Source organism: Bos indicus x Bos taurus, chromosome 4, assembly GCF_003369695.1.
Source record: "Bos indicus x Bos taurus breed Angus x Brahman F1 hybrid chromosome 4, Bos_hybrid_MaternalHap_v2.0, whole genome shotgun sequence".
Classification (NCBI taxonomy): domain Eukaryota; kingdom Metazoa; phylum Chordata; class Mammalia; order Artiodactyla; family Bovidae; genus Bos; species Bos indicus x Bos taurus.
This window is the reverse complement of record NC_040079.1, coordinates 48516450-48535274: the sequence shown is the minus strand read 5'-3', so window position 1 is coordinate 48535274 and position 18825 is coordinate 48516450. Positions and strand designations below refer to the sequence as shown.

Here is an 18825-nt window from a genome sequence, read left to right as displayed (position 1 = left end):
TTAATAAAACTATGTCAATTAGCATGGTAGTTATGATCTCCAATATCCAAAATATTTAGTTTATTTAATTTTGAATTCTAGTTAGGTTAAAAGCATTTTCAGTATTCAATGGCAAGTTCAGACCAATTACTTTCTTACTACAGACCTTTTCCAGGCATATTTATAGAAATTTAAATTTTATCTTCTAGAAAACTGACTAAGCATTAATCAGCAGGTAAACTAACAAGCAGGAAAGCACATAATTAGTCAAAATAATGATGTTACTTTCCTATGTTTATCAATACTTGTATAAATATAACCAAACAGGATATTCAAATAGCACAAGTAGATCATTACATTATTAGTGTAGTAAAATGTAATGTGATAGATGCATATTAAAATAATTTAAAAATAATTAAATTTGAAACATGACAAAATTTTAGTTATTTACAATTAGATGATTTTTATAGAAAGCATTCAGAATATTTTCAATAACTTTTGAAAGGCTAAATATTAATGCTTAAAAAAAATCAGTAAACCAGTAATTTTTTTCCTGATACGCAATTTTAGAAATATCTACAAAGCAAGCGTATACAAACAGTATTATGATCGCTAAAATGTGATAATTGGCTAACTTGACAATGGCATGCAGCTCAGTGGTTTGGCAATGGATAAAAACCAAAATGATTAAATGTAATTAGGTAAATTTAGTTGGCTAATAAGACAGAAACACGGAGTACCACAAAATGTCCTGGAATGACACCATACCTGACGGACGTGTGCGGGATGCCTCTCCATATTGGTGCAACTCTAAAAATATATTTTTCATTGCATAAATAAAGCCAGACTTTAAATTGATAATAAATTAAATAAATATAAACAAACTACTGGCCCATTTTCATTTCATTCACTTGGTAAAGCAACTACTTCCCTAATTAAATGTCCAAAGGGTATAATACCTGAAAATTATAAATGATAGAAGCAAAAGTTAGCAGAGATGAGGTAAAGATGAAGGAGGGATATGTAAAAGTTGTAAAAAAAAAAAAAAAAAAAACTTGGATACTCCTTATTTCTCATAAAAGCTGTACTGGATCAATAGTAAGAGAATCCTATCATCTAACCGTGAATGTGTCTATTGGTCTTACCTGTGGGTCAGAATATACTTGTAACAAAAGGCTTACACTTTCTCAGTTACCCCAAATTTCAAATATTCACTTCCCTACTCCCATCAAAAGGTGCTGGAAATATCATCATTTGTGAAACAAACCACATCTCTCAAATGTAAATGATTTCTAGAAGAAACAATTCTCATTTTTCTCATTAACCAAATTAGCTTTGGGACATTACTCTTATGCTTCAAATACTCAGATTATATTAGTTTTACTCTGACCTTTGAAAATTTGTCTGAAAAATCAATTAACCCCAACCTTTGATCTAAACATTTTGCAATGGCCTTTAAATCATAGAGATTTGACTAGATTTTGTACAATTATATTTTATTAAGCACACTTAAAAATGTTTCACTAATAAGCTATGGATGTTAACTGTTTATTGGTTAAGAAGTGACTAAACACAATCTGCTAAAATATTTCAATCTCATATTCTAATCACTAACAGAACTAAGTGATCAACAATCTAAAGGAGTTGGAATCGAAAAAAGAAAGTGGCTTTTAAACCAGGAAGCAATGTTAACCTCACTCAGAGTATAAATACAAATTAAAACTATATTATAGTAACATTTTCCTCCCATCACATTAGCAGGGATCCAAATATCTGACAACATTCTGTAGATAGGAAAATGCCAACTGACCCACAGTCCTAACAGGTGGGTGGAAAAATTGATTTAATCCCTTGAGAGGCCAATTTAGCAATCAACAGCTATCAAAATTACAAAAAATCTCTGACCTAGTAATCCATCTCTGGGAATGTACTCAACAGCAGTGTTAACTCAGATATATGCAAAATGACTTACATAGAAGACTATTAACTACTGATTATTTCTTAATCACAAGTGATTGGAAGCAATCTAATTGTTTAACAATAGGAAGTGAGGACTAGACTGGTAGTGGATTAGGAGAGAGATTTCAACGGAATACGTATTCTTACTTCTTGACTCTTAGAACCTTCTAAATGAAAACTAAGTTCTTATGGTAATGAAAGTAAAGATAAAATAACACCCCTTCTGACTAAAATGAGGTAACAAGGACCCATTCTCTAACCTGAGAAAACTAAAATATAGGACAAAATATATGAAATGTTTGTCAAGACATCAGACTACAAAGACAGTGATCCTTAAAAAAAAATGGAAACAAACAAGATGAACTTTACCACTGCCCCAACTAACTGCAGAGAAAAAGTTTCCAGGTGTAATGCAGAAAGGGGGACTCTAGGTAGAAGCCTGACGGTCTCCACCTTGAGGAGATGAGCTGAGTGACCAGGGCTATCAAAGTGGCCACAGTGCACAGAAAAGAGCAACAGTAAGGAAAGATTGCCCAGAGAAAGAACTTGAGAACTGCAGAGGACTCCTTCTAGGTTCAGCTGAATACTAATCAGGTAATCAGATCAGTCGCTCAGTTGTGTCCGACAATTGCGACCCCATGAATCGCAGCACGCCAGGCCTCCCTGTCCATCACCAACTCCCGGAGTTCACTCAGACTCACGTCCATCGAGTCAGTGTTGCCATCCAGCCATCTCATCCTCTGTCATCCCCTTCTCCTCTTGCCCCCAATCCCTCTCAGCATCAGTCTTTTCCAATGAGTCAACCCTTAGCATGAGGTGGCCAAAGAACTGGAGTTTCAGCTTTAGCATCATTCCTGCCAAAGAAATCCCAGGGCTGATCTCCTTCAGAATGGACTGGTTGGATCTCCTTGCAGTCCAAGGCACTCTCAAGAGTCTTCTCCAACACCACAGTTCAAAAGCATCAATTCTTCGGTGCTCAGCCTTCTTCACAGTCCAACTCTCACATCCATACATGACCACAGGAAAAACCATAGCCTTGACTAGATGGACTTTTGTTGGCAAAATGTCTCTGCTTTTGAATATGCTATCTAGGTTGGTCATAACTTTCCTTCCAAGGAAATTTCATGGCTGCAGTCACCATCTACAGTGATTTTGGAGCCCAGAAAAATAAAGTCTGACACTGTTTCCACTGTTTCCCCATCTATTTCCCATGAAGTGGTGGGACCAGATGCCATGATCTTCGTTTTCTGAATGTTGAGCTTTAAGCCAACTTTTTCACTCTCCACTTTCATCAAAAGGCTTTTGAGTTCCTCCTCACTTTCTGCCATAAGGGTGGTGTCATCTGCATATCTGAGGTTACTGATATTTCTCCCAGCAATCTTGATTCCAGCTTGTCTTTCTTCCAATCCAGCATTTCTCATGATGTACTCTGCATATAAGTTAAATAAACAGGGTGACAATATACAGCCTTGACGTACTCCTTTTCCTATTTGGAACCAGTCTGTTGTTCCATGTCCAGTTCTAACTGTTGCTTCCTGACCTGCATACAAATTTCTCATGAGATAGATCAGGTGGTCTGGTATTCCCATTTCTTTCAGAATTTTCCACAGTTTATTGTGATCCACACAGTCAAAGGTTTTGGCATAGTCAATAAAGCAGAAATAGATGTTTTTCTGGAACTCTCTTGCTTTTTCCATGATCCAGCGGATGTTGGCAAGTTGATCTCTGGTTCCTCTGCCTTTTCTAAAACCAGCTTGAACATCAGGAAGTTCACAGTTCATATATTGCTGAAGCCTGGCTTGGAGAATTTTGAGCATTACTTTACCAGCGTGTGAGATGAGTGCAATTGTGCAGTAGTTTGGGCATTCTTTGGCATTGCCTTTCTTTGGGATTGGAATGAAAACTGACCGTTTCCAGTCCTGTGGCCACTGCTGAGTTTTCCAAATTTGCTGGCATATTGAGTGCAGCACTTTCACAGCATCATCTTTCAGGATTTGGAATAGCTCAACTGGAATTCTATCACCTCCACTAGCTTTGTTCATAGTGATGCTTTCTAAGGCCCACTTGACTTCACATTTCAGGATGTCTGCCTCTAGGTCAGTGATCACACCATTGTGATTATCTGGGTCGTGAAGATCTTTTTTGTACAGTTCTTCTGTGTATTCTTGCCATCTCTTCTTAATATCTTCTGCTTCTGTTAGGTCCATACCATTTCTGTCCTTTATCGAGCCCATCTTTGCATGAAATGTTCCTTTGGTATCTCTGATTTTCTTGAAGAGATCTCTAGTCTTTCCCATTTTGTTGTTTTCCTCTATTTCTTTGCACTGATCACTGAAGAAGGCTTTCTTATCTCTTCTTGCTATTCTTTGGAACTCTGCATTCAGATATTTATATCTTTCCTTTTCTCCTTTGCTTTTCGCTTCTCTTCTTTTCACAGCTATTTGTAAGGCCTCCCCAGACAGCCATTTTGCTTTTTGGCATTTCTTTTTCTTAGGGATGGTCTTGATCCTTGTCTCCTGTACAGTGTCATGAACCTCATTCCATAGTTCACCAGGCACTCTATCTATCAGATCTAGGTCCTTAAATCTATTTCTCACTTCCACTGTATAATCATAAGGGATTTGATTTAGGTCATACCTGAATGGTCTAGTGGTTTTCCCTACTTTCTTCAATTTAAGTCTGAATTTGGCAATAAGGAGTTCATGGTCTGAGCCACAGTCAGCTCCTGGTCTTGTTTTTGCTGACTGTATAGAGCTTCTCCATCTTTGGCTGCAAAGAATATAATCAATCTGATTTCGGTGTTGACCATCTGGTGATGTCCATGTGTAGAGTCTTCTCTTGTGTTGTTGGAAGAGGGTGTTTGTTATGACCAGTGCATTTGTTTTGGCAAAACTCTATTAGTCTTTGCCCTGCTTCATTCCATATTCCAAGGCCAAATTTGCCTGTTACTCCAGGTGTGTAAAGAGCAGCATTAATGGGCAAAGATATCAGAAGATCATGTAACATCAAACAGTTTCTGCTATCACCATTGTGAGTGAAAAAGCTTCATAATTCATGCCTGCAATGCAGGAGACCTGGGTTTGATCCTTGGGTCAGGAAGATCCCCTGGAGAGGGAAATGGCAACCCATTCTAGTACTCTTGCCTGGAAAATCCCATGGACAGAGAAGCCTGGTAGACTATAGTCCATGGGATCTCAAAGAGTCGGACACAACTAGTGATTTTACTTTCACTTTCTTTCAGTATTCAAGAGAGTTTTGCCCTAGACTTAGTCTTTTCTTTTGTTTGTTTTTTTTGTTGTTGTTGTGTTTTTTTGTGAGTTAAGATCTTTTATTACCTATGACGGTGCTATTCATTACAATAGTCATTCACCTAACAAAGCTTATAAAACAAAATCTGAAAGTGTCTGACTGCTCCCTTATAACTATTCTAGAACAAAGCTTGAGAATATTTCTAAGCTTAAAAAAAAATCCAGTACTCAATAAGATAAAATTCAGTTCTGGCAGCCAATCAAAAATAACCAGGCATGCAAATAAGCAGGAAAATACAATCTAAAATATGAAGAAAAATAAACCAGTGAAAAGTGACACAGAAATGACAAATAGGACTGAATTAGTAGGCAAGGACATTAAAATAGTTATTTTTAACTTTACATATTGTAGCATATGTTCAAGAAGCTAGAGGAAGGATTCGACATGTTAGGTAGAAACATGGCATATATAAAGAAAAAAAGATTCAGTTCAAATTTCTAGAGATGAAAACAAAAATATCTGAGATGAAAAGTATACCAAATATGATTAACAGCAGATTAGACATCTTAGGGGAAAAAAGAATAATAAATGTGAAGACATTGCAATAGAAACTGTCCGACATGAAAAAGTGGGAGAGAACAAGACTGAATAAATGAAAAGAGTATCAGTGAGCTATGGGACAATTTCAAGGAGCCCAACATGAATAACTCATATATCACCAAAGGGCAGGAGAAATTGAGGAACAGAAACAATATTTGAAGTAGAAACAATCAAAACAATGTCCAAATCTAATGAAAGAAACAGTTTTTCAACAAACAGAGCTGGAAAAATTGGATACCCAGATGCAAAAACAGAAACAGGAAATCCAAACCAATTCTTTGATGCATATCTTATCCCTTATACAAAAATTCAGAGAAAATGGATCATAGAACAAGATGCGAGTATACAACAAAAAGTGAAAATCTTTATAAACTTGTGTTGTACAAACATTTTTTTTTACACAGAAAAAAAGCATGATTCATTAAAAAAAGGACAAATTAGACTTCATCAAAATCAAGAACATCTGCCTTCATATTATACTGCTAAGAGAATGAAGACAAGCTTTCTCACTAGGAAAAAGTCTTTGTAAATCATAATTCCAATAAAGTACTTGTATCAAAACATAAAGAACTCTCAAAACTAAACAAATGGAAAACAACAACTCAATAAAAAAAATGGGTGAAGATTTGAAGACATTAAAGTTGTCATAACCATGGCAAATAAGCATGTGAAAAGATGCTCAATATTAGCAATCATGAGGAAAATGCAAATTAAAATCACCATAAGACACCATCCACCCTTATAAGAATGGCTAAAATTATAAAGACTGACCATACCAAATGTTGGTGAAGATGTGCAGTAATTGCAACTTTCATGTAATGTTGGTGAAAATGTAAACTGGTACAACCACTTTTGAAAACAGTTTGGCCATTTCTTTAAAAGTTCAACATACAACATATCAAATGACTCAATACTTCAAGTCTTAGGTATTTACTCAAGGGACTTACATGTAAATGTTTAGCATCTTTATTTATAATAGCCCCAAACTAGAAACAACAGAAATGTTCACTAGCCAGTTAGTGGATAAATCCAACTGTGGTACAGCCATGATCACTTGTCAATAAGAAGGAATCAACTACTGATACACATGAAAACATGGTTAAATCTCTTAAATAATTATGCTGAAAGAAAGAAGTCAGATTTTTTTTTTTTTTTTACAAAAAAGCAAAATCAAAGGATTCATGTTGTATGAACCCATTTATATAAAAATACAGAAAATATAAACTAATTTATAGTGACAGAAGAGCAGTACTTGCCTGGCATGAAGGTTGGGATAAGGATCAGGCAGGAAGGATTACAGTGAACCCAGGAAAACTTCTAGGGGTGACAGAAATGTTCACTATATCTCGATTGTATTGACGGTTTCATGGGTACATAACAGATATGTCCACATTCATTAATTACATACTATGTATGTAAGTGTATGCTATTTCTATGAACGTTACCTCAAAGATATTTTGAAAATGTAAAAATAAAAAGTCAAAGTACTGACAAAATAAAATACTGTACAGAAATATACTGTGCCTGTGCAAATGGTAACAGTTAGAAGAAGAGAAATCAAATGTGACAGGCTAGAGAAACATCTCCACCATGACCTTTGTCATAAATCAGAAAGAGGCTGGTAATTCATTTGGGAATGTGTTGGTTGAACATGGTACAAGTGCTGTGCACACACTCTCAGCCTCAAACCATAGTTTCAAGTCCACCTGAGTCTGCATATAAGTAACAGTATATAAGTATAGTAAGTGACAAGGTAGTGAACCCAATGATCAGAGTTGCTAAGAAGTTCTCTAAGATAATAACAGATATGCTATTTTTCCAAAGATTTTCAAAGTGCATGAATTCCACCTACTCAAATGCACACATACAAATAACATATTTTGAGATCAACAAGGAAACTATACATTTGGTTTAAAAAGCTCTGAGAGGCAATTCATACTCCTATACGGTAAATAACCTTATGTGGGTCACATTGTTACTATAAACAAATAAATAAACCTACGCTAATCTGACTCATACTAATAATTCTTAATTTACACTACAGTTGAGTCATTGGTCCATGCAAGGTCTGCTTTTGTTTTTTAATTTTGTTAGTTTTAATAATGTAATAAACAGTCATGAGCTTACCACATAAAACAGAAGCTAGAAACCTACACGGTCCTCCTGCCCACATTCCATTTCCTTGCACTGCCCTGGCTTCCCCCAAAGCAAAGGTAACCCTCATCCTGAATCTTGTGTTCACAAATTCTTTGCTTTCCTTTTTGTAAGTTTTATTAAACCTATATATAATCTGCAAAAATATACAGCTATTTAAAACTTTTAAAAGACAGTATTATGCTCTATGCATGTGCTCTTTGGGGAACTGACATGCTTATCAACATGTTTCCAGCTATACACATATTGCTCTAAAAACTTGTGTGTCTTAGTATGTGGAAACTTTCAACCTTGATAATGCTAAACCTTTTGCCCTCCCAAAGTGGTTATACCAATTTACACTGGCACCAGCAATGTAGAAGATAGAGTCCAGTTTCACATCTACATTTTTTTGCAACTGAATGGTATAAAATGGTATCTCACATTGTGATTTTAAATATCTCTTCGCATGTTTACTGACCACGTATCCCCTTTACTTGATTAGTGTCAGATCAGTGTACAGACAGTAAATGGGAACACATTTTCATGTATTATCCCTACAAATTAACACTTTCACTGAATAGTCTTTTTCTCACTGAAAGACATATCAGCTCTGTGAGATATCAGAGCAACGTATATGTGTAGATCTCTTTCTGAACTCTCTCTTCTGCTGCTCATTCTGTCTAATCCTATGCCAATACCACATATCTTAATTCTTACACATTAATAATAAGTCCCTATTTCTGCTTTTCTGCCTCAAGTGTCTTAGTTATGCATCTTATCAAATACCATGAAAAATCTTATTGAAATTTTCATTGGAATTTAACTGAATCTACAAGTCAATTTGAGGAAAATTGATATCTTCATAATACTGTTTTCCTGTCCATGAACATGATATATCTATTTAGATCTTAATTTTTTTGTGCATGGAGGTGAATATTTTTATTAGGTTATTTCTAGACATAAGTGTGATATTCTCTATTATAAATGATGTCTTAGTTACATTTATAGATGTCTGCTGATGGCATATAGAAATGAAACTGACTTTTGTTCTTCTTTCCAAATCTTCTGCTTTCATAATTATTTCTGTCTTCTCGTGCTTACGGAATTTTCCATAAAATATTGAACATCAGATCAGATCAGTCGCTCCGACTCTTTGCGACCCCATGAATCGCAGCACGCCAGGCCTCCCTGTCCATCACCAATTCCCGGAGTTCACTCAGACTCACGTCCATCGAGCTAGTGATGCCATCCAGCCATCTCATCCTCTGTCATCCCCTTCTCCTCTTGCCCCCAATCCCTCCCAGCATCAGAGTCTTTTCCAATGAGTCAACTCTTCGCATGAAGTGGCCAAAGTACTGGAGTTTCAGCTTTAGCATCATTCCTGCCAAAGAAATCCTAGGGCTGATCTCCTTCAGAATGGACTGGTTGGATCTCCTTGCAGTCCAAGGCACTCTCAAGAGTCTTCTCCAACACCACAGTTCAAAAGCATCAATTCTTCGGCACTCAGCCTTCTTCACAGTCCAACTCTCACATCCATACATGACCACTGGAAAAACCATAGCCTTGACTAGATGAATCTTTGTTAGCAAAGTAATGTCTCTGCTTTTTAACATGCTATCTAGGTTGGTCATAACTTTCCTTCCAAGGAGTAAGCGTCTTTTAATTTCATGGCTGCAGTCACCACCTGTAGTGATTTTGGATCCCAGAAAAATTAAGTCTGACACTGTTTCCACTGTTTCCCCATCTATTTCCCATGAAGTGGTGGGACCGGATGCCATGATCTTCGTTTTCTGAATGTTGAGCTTTAAGCCAACTTTTTCACTCTCCTCTTTCACTTTCATCAAGAGGCTTTTGAGTTCCTCCTCACTTTCTGCCATAAGGGTGGTGTCATCTGCGTATCTGAGGTTATTGATATTTCTCCCGGCAATCCTGATTCCAGCTTGTGCTTCTTCCAGCCCAGCGTTTCTCATGATGTACTCTGCATATAAGTTAAATAAACAGGGTGACAATATACAGCCTTGACGAACTCCTTTTCCTATTTGGAACCAGTCTGTTGTTCCATGTCCAGTTCTAACTGTTGCTTCCTGACCTGCATACAAATTTCTCAAGAGATAGATCAGGTGGTCTGGTATTCCCATCTCTTTCAGAATTTTCCACAGTTTATTGTGATCCACACAGTCAAAGGCTTTGGCATAGTCAATAAAGCAGAAATAGATGTTTTTCTGGAACTCTCTTGCTTTTTCTATGATTCAGTGGATGTTGGCAATTTGATCTCTGGTTCCTCTGCCTTTTCTAAAACCAGCTTGAACATAAATGGTACTAATGAACATCCTTCTCTAGTTCTTAATTTTTTTTAACTAGGCAATGACATTATTAACCCTTGTTTTAAACTTTATGTTCTGGCTTCTTTGGCTCAATTAACTGCAAACAATTGTGTACAAACAAAAATTTAAAAAGCAGCAGTGCCCAAGAGCCTCAGAACTTAAAATACTACAGGTTTCTATATTTAACTACATGCTAAACAAAATTTTTTAGGAGTCAACATTCTTGAAGTTTCTTTTCTTTCTTTTTTTAAAGAAGTTCTGTTTGCCTCACTGTTGGAAGCCTCATCAAAATTCTGAACAAGATCACTCTCCTTCCCAATAGGAAATGGGGCTTTCCACCCAGCTTCTGCCAGGATTCTGAAAGCTTGTTGACACCAAGCTGGTCTAAGATTTGGGTGGCTTTTCTGTCAGGAGCTTTGTCTCAGCACAGCTGGTAATGGACTGCTGCCAGAAATGTCCAAGCATCAGGACTGTTAAAAATGAATCATCACTTACTGGTGTGCAAATATACTTACCTCTTTAAAATCAGAGATAATGTTTATTCTGAATTTTTTTAAAGAGAACTGAAGATTTTTTTTTTATCATCTGTTACAACAGATATTTGTTATATCATCTGAGGGTGGTTCCTTTTTACCAATGCACAAGTATGCCTGAAGTTTGGCAGGTTTCTCTTTATGGTGGGTTTTTTCCATCTTGGAGTGGAAATGGGACTTCACATGGGCCCTGGGCTTGGCACTCAAGTAGTCTCAGGAAGACCAGCTTAAAGTCCTGTTCCTGATTTTTAAAGAGAAATGCTTCTAACAGTCAACTATTGAGAATAATGTTTGTTTTAGTTTAAAAAAAAAAAAAAGATTAAGGAGGTTCTTTCCTGTTCCCAATTTACTAATCCTAAAAGGCTGTGGTACATATACACAATTGAATATTACTCAGCCATTAAAAAGAATACATTTGAATCAGTTCTAATGAGGTGGATGAAATTGGAGCCTATTATACAGAGTGAAGTAAGCCAGAAAGAAAAACACCAATACAGTATACTAACGCACATATATGGAATTTAGAAAGATGGTAATGATAACCCTGTATGCGAGACAGCAAAAGAGACACAGATGTATAGAACAGTCTTTTGGACTCTGTGGGAGAGGGCGAAGGTGGGAGGATATGGGAGAATGGCATTGAAACATGTAAAATATCATATGTGAAACAAATCGCCAGTCCAGGTTTGATGCATGATACAGGGTGCTCGGGGCTGGTGCACTGGGATGATCCAGAGGGATGGGATGGGGAGGGAGGTGGGACGGGGGTTCAGGATGGGGAACACATGTACACTCATGGCAGATTCAAATCAATGTATGGCAAAACCAATACAATATTGTAAAGTAAAATAAATAATTAAAAAATCATGAACAGGAACTGAATTACATTGAATTTTCTACTGATATTTTTCTTCTTTAATCTGTTAATTTGTTTGGTTACATATATGAACTTTCTAACATGAAACCATCCTAGCTTGGACACGTTATATTATTATTTTTTATATATCATTAAATTTCATTTGCTAATACATTGTTGAGAATTCTTACATGTACATCCTTGAATGAAATAAGACAAATTTCTTCTCATATTTTTGTTATGTGGCTCATAATGGCCTTAAAGAGAGAATTCCCATTAATTTGGCCTTAAATAAAGAAATGGAATTTTAAAGTCTTTGGAAACCTACATACATGTAAGCTGGAGAACTTCAGAATTAGCTGCAATTTCTAACCCCTCCTGGTCTTCAAATTTAAAAATATAGATTCTGTGGTTTCATGAAAGATTTTGGATTTTTAATAAGCACCTCAAATGCTATTGATAAAGATGATCCATTGACCATACTTTGAAAGACACAACCCTGGTATGAAGACTTCCTGGCTTCCATCTGCTCTCACGGCAGTTAAGAAATAGAGTTGGTGGAGTTTCCAGTTAGTGAAAGAGTGGTAGAACTGGAGAGGCTAAAAGCCCTTGCTTTCCATTAGTGTTACTCTTATAAGAGGAACACAGTGCACCCAGGACAGTCCTATTCTAGTATAATTAGTAATTATTCCCCTTTTCGCTTTAAAAATGTTCCAATTGGGTGTGTTTTATCTCTCCTGTTGGAAGTTTTCATGTTAGTCCCTTCTTTTTTTATGGTAAGACAGGTCTGAGACTGGCTCAGGCTTGGATGGAAGATCAGACCTTCCCCATTTCAATGCCTTCTCCCAGTTCTGAAGGCTAAATAAAAAGCAGATTTTGTCTTGTGCCTTCAGAGAACAATGTATGTCTAAGACAGGGCTAAAGATCCTTGCATTTCACATCATTCAGACCATTCACCAGGTGCAGATTCTACAAAGGGATTTGAGCCAAAGCCCTAGCTACTGATATTACAAAAAGTTTTCCATAAAAGTCCATTATAGTCATGGTGAGCTGATAGGAATTCTGAAGTTTGAACCACAGGGGGTTAAAAAAAAAAAGTCTAACTATCACAACTAATGTATAATTTAAAAAAAATAAATAAATCTTAACTCCTACTTTTCCAATCTACTTAGGTGCCAATTGAGGAATAAAGCTAGTCTGAGGGACACTAGCTATTTAAAATATCTAATTTCTAATGCCATTTCTCTTATGATTCTTTTCCTTGAAAAGACAAGGTCTCTATCCTTTATTTAAACAAACGTTCACAACAAGCCTGTATATTTTCAGAAATCCAATTTACATGCTAAAAATTCATAACTGACTATTCTTACTCTCCCAAAGAACAATATAAAGCAGGTATTCAACATAGGTTATTTCTAAGACTTTTATACTATACCAGTCTTTTCAATTATCATATTAACAATATTAAAATAAGTATAGTGGCAGCATCTTATGTAAAAGACCTGCAGTTTTACTCATACTTTGAACAAATTTCTGGAAAACCTAAATAATTAAATGCATCTAAAATACTGATAAATATTTCCTATATCTACATTATCTGGATTTGAAAACCCTCTCAAGTTTCAACGTACTTATCTAAAGTGTCAACTGTTCCTTTGCAATTATCTCATCACTTTTTCCTTCTTTACCATTTCTTAGGAATTACACCACCACCTCATTACCACCATCACAACAATAGCAGCAGCTATGGGCTGGCATGCAGGATGTGACAGGTGCTGCTGAATTAACTTATTTGATCCTTACAGTAATCTTTTGAGAAAAGAAATACTCCTAACTATACAGATGAGAAAACAAACACAGAGAGGATAAGTTAGTAAGTGGTGGCACAGTTATTTGAAACAAAGCAGTCATCACAGCCTTTCCTAAGAATTGCCTTTCACAAATTACCTCACACTTTCAAAAATCTGCTTCCTGGCTATACAATCTCATCTCTCTTCTTTTTAAAATTCACTCAACATAATGAGGTTAGTGACCACTGTCATGAAAACACTGCCAGGCTTAATAATCTGTTTTACCTAAAAATCAGTTACAAAACGTAGAGCAAATGGTAAAACCAGGTGTTCAAGATTCTTTTCAATTTGGACCCATCCTCTCTTTCTGTCCTCATTCTCTGTTTAGCCCATCACTGGAACACTAAGGTAAAGGTGATCAGGACTACATGCTTATTTTCCTCGCAGGGCTTGGAACATGACATGTGTCAAAACTATTTGCTAATTAATGACAAAAAGTCTTTAAGGTTTTTCTCTTATTAGCTGTAGGTTACTGAAATGCTAGGGTCCAAAAATCACTGCACAAGGTGAGTTTAAGCCAAAAAGTTGGCTTAACACTCAACATTTGAAAAACTAAGATCATGGCGTCTGGTCCCATAACTTCATGGCAAATAGATGGGGAAACAATGGAAACAGTGAGACTTTATTTTATGGGGCTCCAAAATCACTGCAGATGGTGATTGCAACCATGAAATTAAAAGAGGCTTGCTCCTTGGAAGAAAAGCTATACCAATCTAGATAGCTAATTTAAAAAGCAGAGACATTACTTTGCAAACAAGGTCCATCTAGTCAAAGCTATGGTTTTTCCAGTAGTCATGTACGGATGTGCGAGTTGGACTATAAAGAAAGCTGAGTGCTGAAGAATTGATGCTTTTGAACTGTGGTGTTGGAGAAGACTCTTGAGAGTCCCTTGGACTGCAAGGAGATCCAACCAGTCCATCCTAAAGGAAATCAGTCCTGAATATTCATTGGAAGGACTGATGCTGAAGGTGAAACTCTGAATACTTTGGCCACTTGATATGAAAAACTGACTCATTTGAAAAGACCCTGATGCTGGGAAAGATTGAAGGCATGAGGAGAAAGGAAGACAGAGGATGAGACGGTGGGATGGCATCACAGACTCAATGGACATGAGTTTGAGCATGCTCCAGGAGTTGGTGATGGACAGGGAGGTCTGGAGTGCTGCAGTCCATGGGGTCACAAAGAGTCAGACGACACAACTGATGACTGAATTGAACGGAGGGTTCATGGTATTCACAAAGAGATTTCTTAAGTAAATTCCTTTTGAATAGTAAGATAATATTGTTTAAAAATACCAACAATTCACCCATGACAAAATAAGGCACTTTAGAACAATTAAACCAGGCAGTTTTTTCTCTTCACTTTAGCAAAAAAGTAGCAACTGGTGGTTACATCCAACAGTGTGATTTAAAAAAAAAGGATTCTTAGTATTAGCATGAATTTTATTACTAACCTGTTGAGGAATAATGGTATCTCTATAGCTTGGTAAAATTTTCAGGGTGACACTTCCACTAATATTTTTCAGTAATTCTTGTAATTCCTTTGGGTTGTTTCCAACTTCATGGCCATTGACTTCTTTAATGATATCTCCCACATGAAGCAGACCCTGACGGTCTATCATCCCTCCATGGAGGATTCGGGCGATTACCAGATCATTATTTTCAACCCTAAATGTTACACCCTGAAGAAAATAAGGAATGGAATTACTGATTTTTGGTTGTTAGGAATAAATTGTAAATATTCCCGACTATGTATATATAAAAAAATAATTCTAAAAATAAGTGAGTAAATCATTCCTACTTTTCCCATGTTCACTTGTAACTCAATACTCCAATCTCATTAAACCATGTACAACTGTGACAACATACACCATCCCTTAAAAAAGGGGCTTCCACGGCAAGAGTAACCTTGAAAATTAAACATATCTTAGGCTGCATTCCACAAGATATGAGGAAGCTCAAAGGAGCAAGCAATGTATTTGTGCATTCTGATGGCCTTGCTCCTGGTGTTTTCTCACTTCACTGTTCTCAGAGTCCCGAAATGCCATGTTAGCATGAAACTGTAAACATTTACTTACAGAGTCCTACCAATGTTTTCAATTTTTAATAACAAGGTTCTTCTGCATTTTGCTACTATATATAATTAGTAAGCAGCCTCAATTCATTTCTTCAAAGGGTATAGGAAAAAAAGTTATCCTCTGAAATTTTTTCTACTCATCGGCAAACTTCTTCTCTCCTCTATTTCAGTTTAATTTTGGTTTAATTCTGCATGCTAAATCAAGTTGAGAGTATCACCTGTGTATTTTATACACAAGCCAAAAAAGACTGATGAAACAAACATGAGTAAAGTTTTCATAAAGATAAAAATTATGAAAGAAAAAAATGAGATAGAGTAGTCACTCAGTCACGAGTATGTAAGATTTCAGCTTTAAGAAGGCACCGACTGATCAACTCACCAGTGGTTCCCCAGCCCTTTTGTGAATACCAAGAATACGAATGGCATCTACTGGTAATAACTGATTATTGATAGAAGAATTATTCATTTCCGGGCTTGATGGAGGTGACTCGTAACACTTTGATGCCACAATATCATGGGCCTCCAAGAGTGACTAGAAGGATTCAAAACAGCCTGTGGTTATTGATTACAGATGGAATAAGTTACTAAAAGTAGCAGCTCATTATCCCAATAGAGTACTAAAAATTTCCAAGGCATTAATTGGTAATTTTTAGTCATTTCATGAAAATAGTATAAAAGACTGAAGAAAAATTACAAAGAAAAAACTCACAAATTAATATATTAAGGATTATTCCTATAAATTATGGAAGCTACTTAAATCACTAATCTAGGCTGCTTAGTTTTTACCCTATACACTCTTCTTAGGCAATATTACCCATTCCTGTGACTTGAACCACTACTGAGAACTCCCTTGATCCAGATCTCTCTCATCAGCTTCAGACTCATATATTAAAAATCTGCCCACAACTGGCCAAGAGTCATGATAATTTGAAAAATCAAAACAAAACATAGGATTACATACGACCGAAACATAATGAATTAATGAAAACTCCTTAAGTCCACGATGCTACTTAAAAAACAGGACTGAAAAAAATCTCATGTTACCATTTGAGATTGACCTTTTAAACAATTCTTTACTGTTAAAATTGGCAAAGGGAAGAAGCTGGCATTTCCCTAACTTTTCAGTTGGAAATGCACTGTAGGTTAACTAAACAGCTCAGCTGATGAGGAAAAACTCTATATAAGAAGACCAGCTAAGAATGGGAAAATTTGAAAAATGTCATTTTGCAACCTCTAATGAAAATATTGAGTCAGGCAAGGATTATTAATTTGAGCTCATCAGTAACTACATGGTTGAAATGAAACAGCATTTGTATAATGCCAGAATAATAACACACTAGATTACTTCTTAGTGGAAAGGCTTTCAAGGGTAGGATTTGGCTGTCACTGCCCTTGATTAAGGGACTACTCTCAGCATGAAGAGTGATGGGGCAACGTATGGCTGAACCCCTTCACTATTCACTTGAAACTATCACAACATTGTTTGTTAATTGGCTAGGACAGAGGAGCCTGGGGGCTATAGTCCATGGGGTCACAGAGAGTCGGACACAACTACGTGACTAACACACTCACCCCCAACACAAAATTAAAAGTTTAAAAAAAAAATTTTCAATTCAGAACAAAAGAAGAGTGATGGGCCAACCAGATATTATACATCATCTGATGCAGATTAATTTACCTTGTATCACCTGAGTGTGAGCTAAGTTGCTTTAGTCGTGTCCAACTCTCTGTGACCCTATGGACTATAGCCCACCAAGGCTCTCCTGTCCACGGGATTCTCCAGCAAGAATACTGGAGTGGGTTGCTAGGCCTTCTCCAGGCCATCTTCCAGACCCAGTGATTGAATCTGTGTTTCTGAGGTGTTCTGCACTGCAGGCGGGTTCTTTACCACTAGTGCCACCTAGGAAGCCCAAGATGCATCCTAGTTTCAAATATAACTTAAGCCATCTTTTAGGTAAAACTTCTGTTTATAAGAAATAGGATAACTAAACAACATAGCAGGAAAGCACACAAGTAAATCCAAGGAGTGGATTCTGCAGGATAATGGCCTGGTCTGGTCTCTCTAGTAGGTCAACATCATAATCAAGGGAGAAAGGGATGGTCTAACTAATGCCACATATGGACCTAATTTGAAAATTCATACATACAAACCAGCTGTAAAGAGTATTTTTGTGTAAAATGCACTGCGTGTTACAGAGGTCTATTGAAATGGAAAAGTGGAAGTCAATGGCTGAAAAAAGGGTAAATTACAAAACAGCTTATGCAAAATGATTGCAGTCAGTAAAGAAAAAAATACATATGTATATTTATGAATAGAAAAAATATGGAGAAATATGCACCATGGTAGTATAGTGGTGATTTGGGTAATAAAAATGCAATGTCTTAATTTCTGCATTTTTACTTGCTGCTATTTCACAAGTTTATATATATTTTTTAGACCTCATATAAATTTATGCATTAAATTTCATACTTACATAAAAAATATAGCATGCTTGCAAAGTTCTACCAGATGCATTCTTCTAAGATACCACAAACTTAACATGGCCAGTTACTTTAACATGAGCATGACCAAAATAGCCCTCCCAGAGTGTTCTTTATCTCAGTAGATGCCATCAATTGTTTGTCAGAAATCCTGTCCTTATCAACTTCCCAGATTTCTCTTCTGTGGCTGTCACATGTAATCACTCACTAAGCCCTATTGATTTTACAGCTTAAAACTTGAAAATCCTCACATTTCCCACTATCTATGCTGCCATCGCAACTTCTCACCTTGGCACAAAACCATATAGCTCCACAATCTGACCTCTCCCTGTTTAATAACCTCCCCCACCCCTATCCCTTCCCAAGGTTCCCAATGTCCTCTGGATAAAGTTCAAATATCTTAGTATGCATTTAAGGCCTCAATTAACTGGCCCCTGCATAACGGTGTCTCTGACATGTGTTTCTGTTTTTTGTACTTGAGATATAGATTTATGTTGGAACCATCTCACTATACATTTACATAATTTTTGCAGTAACATAGTTAGAGAGTCATGGAAAATCTTGAGGAAAAGCATAGGGGTGCTGCCATTTGATTTTTAATGCTAAGATTTGCAGTGACAAGCAGGTGACACTTTATTCTTCTATCTCACGACCATTTATTGAACAGTCCATTCTTTCTCCACTAAAATATAGTGTTTCATAAATCAAGCTGCCATTTGTCTGAGGATGTATTTCTGGGGTTTCTCTTCTCTTCAGGTAATCTATTTTTCTAATACTGCCCC

At 36.5% G+C, this 18825-nt stretch overlaps 1 protein-coding gene across 7 annotated transcripts in view; it reads right to left on the bottom strand.

Moving 5' to 3' along the window:
- MPP6 (membrane palmitoylated protein 6) overlaps positions 1–18825 on the bottom strand; it is a 135552-nt gene that overhangs the window by 28447 nt on the left and 88280 nt on the right. For 6 of the 7 annotated variants that reach the window (XM_027539346.1, XM_027539348.1, XM_027539347.1 and 3 more), the window contains 3 exons: positions 15942–16094; positions 14940–15167; positions 748–789 (listed from right to left, as the gene is read on the bottom strand). In XM_027539346.1, the coding sequence (XP_027395147.1) occupies positions 748–789; positions 14940–15167; positions 15942–16094 (423 nt within the window). The remainder of the gene's footprint in view (positions 1–747; positions 790–14939; positions 15168–15941; positions 16095–18825) is intronic. The other variant, XM_027539344.1, reaches the window with a different exon arrangement.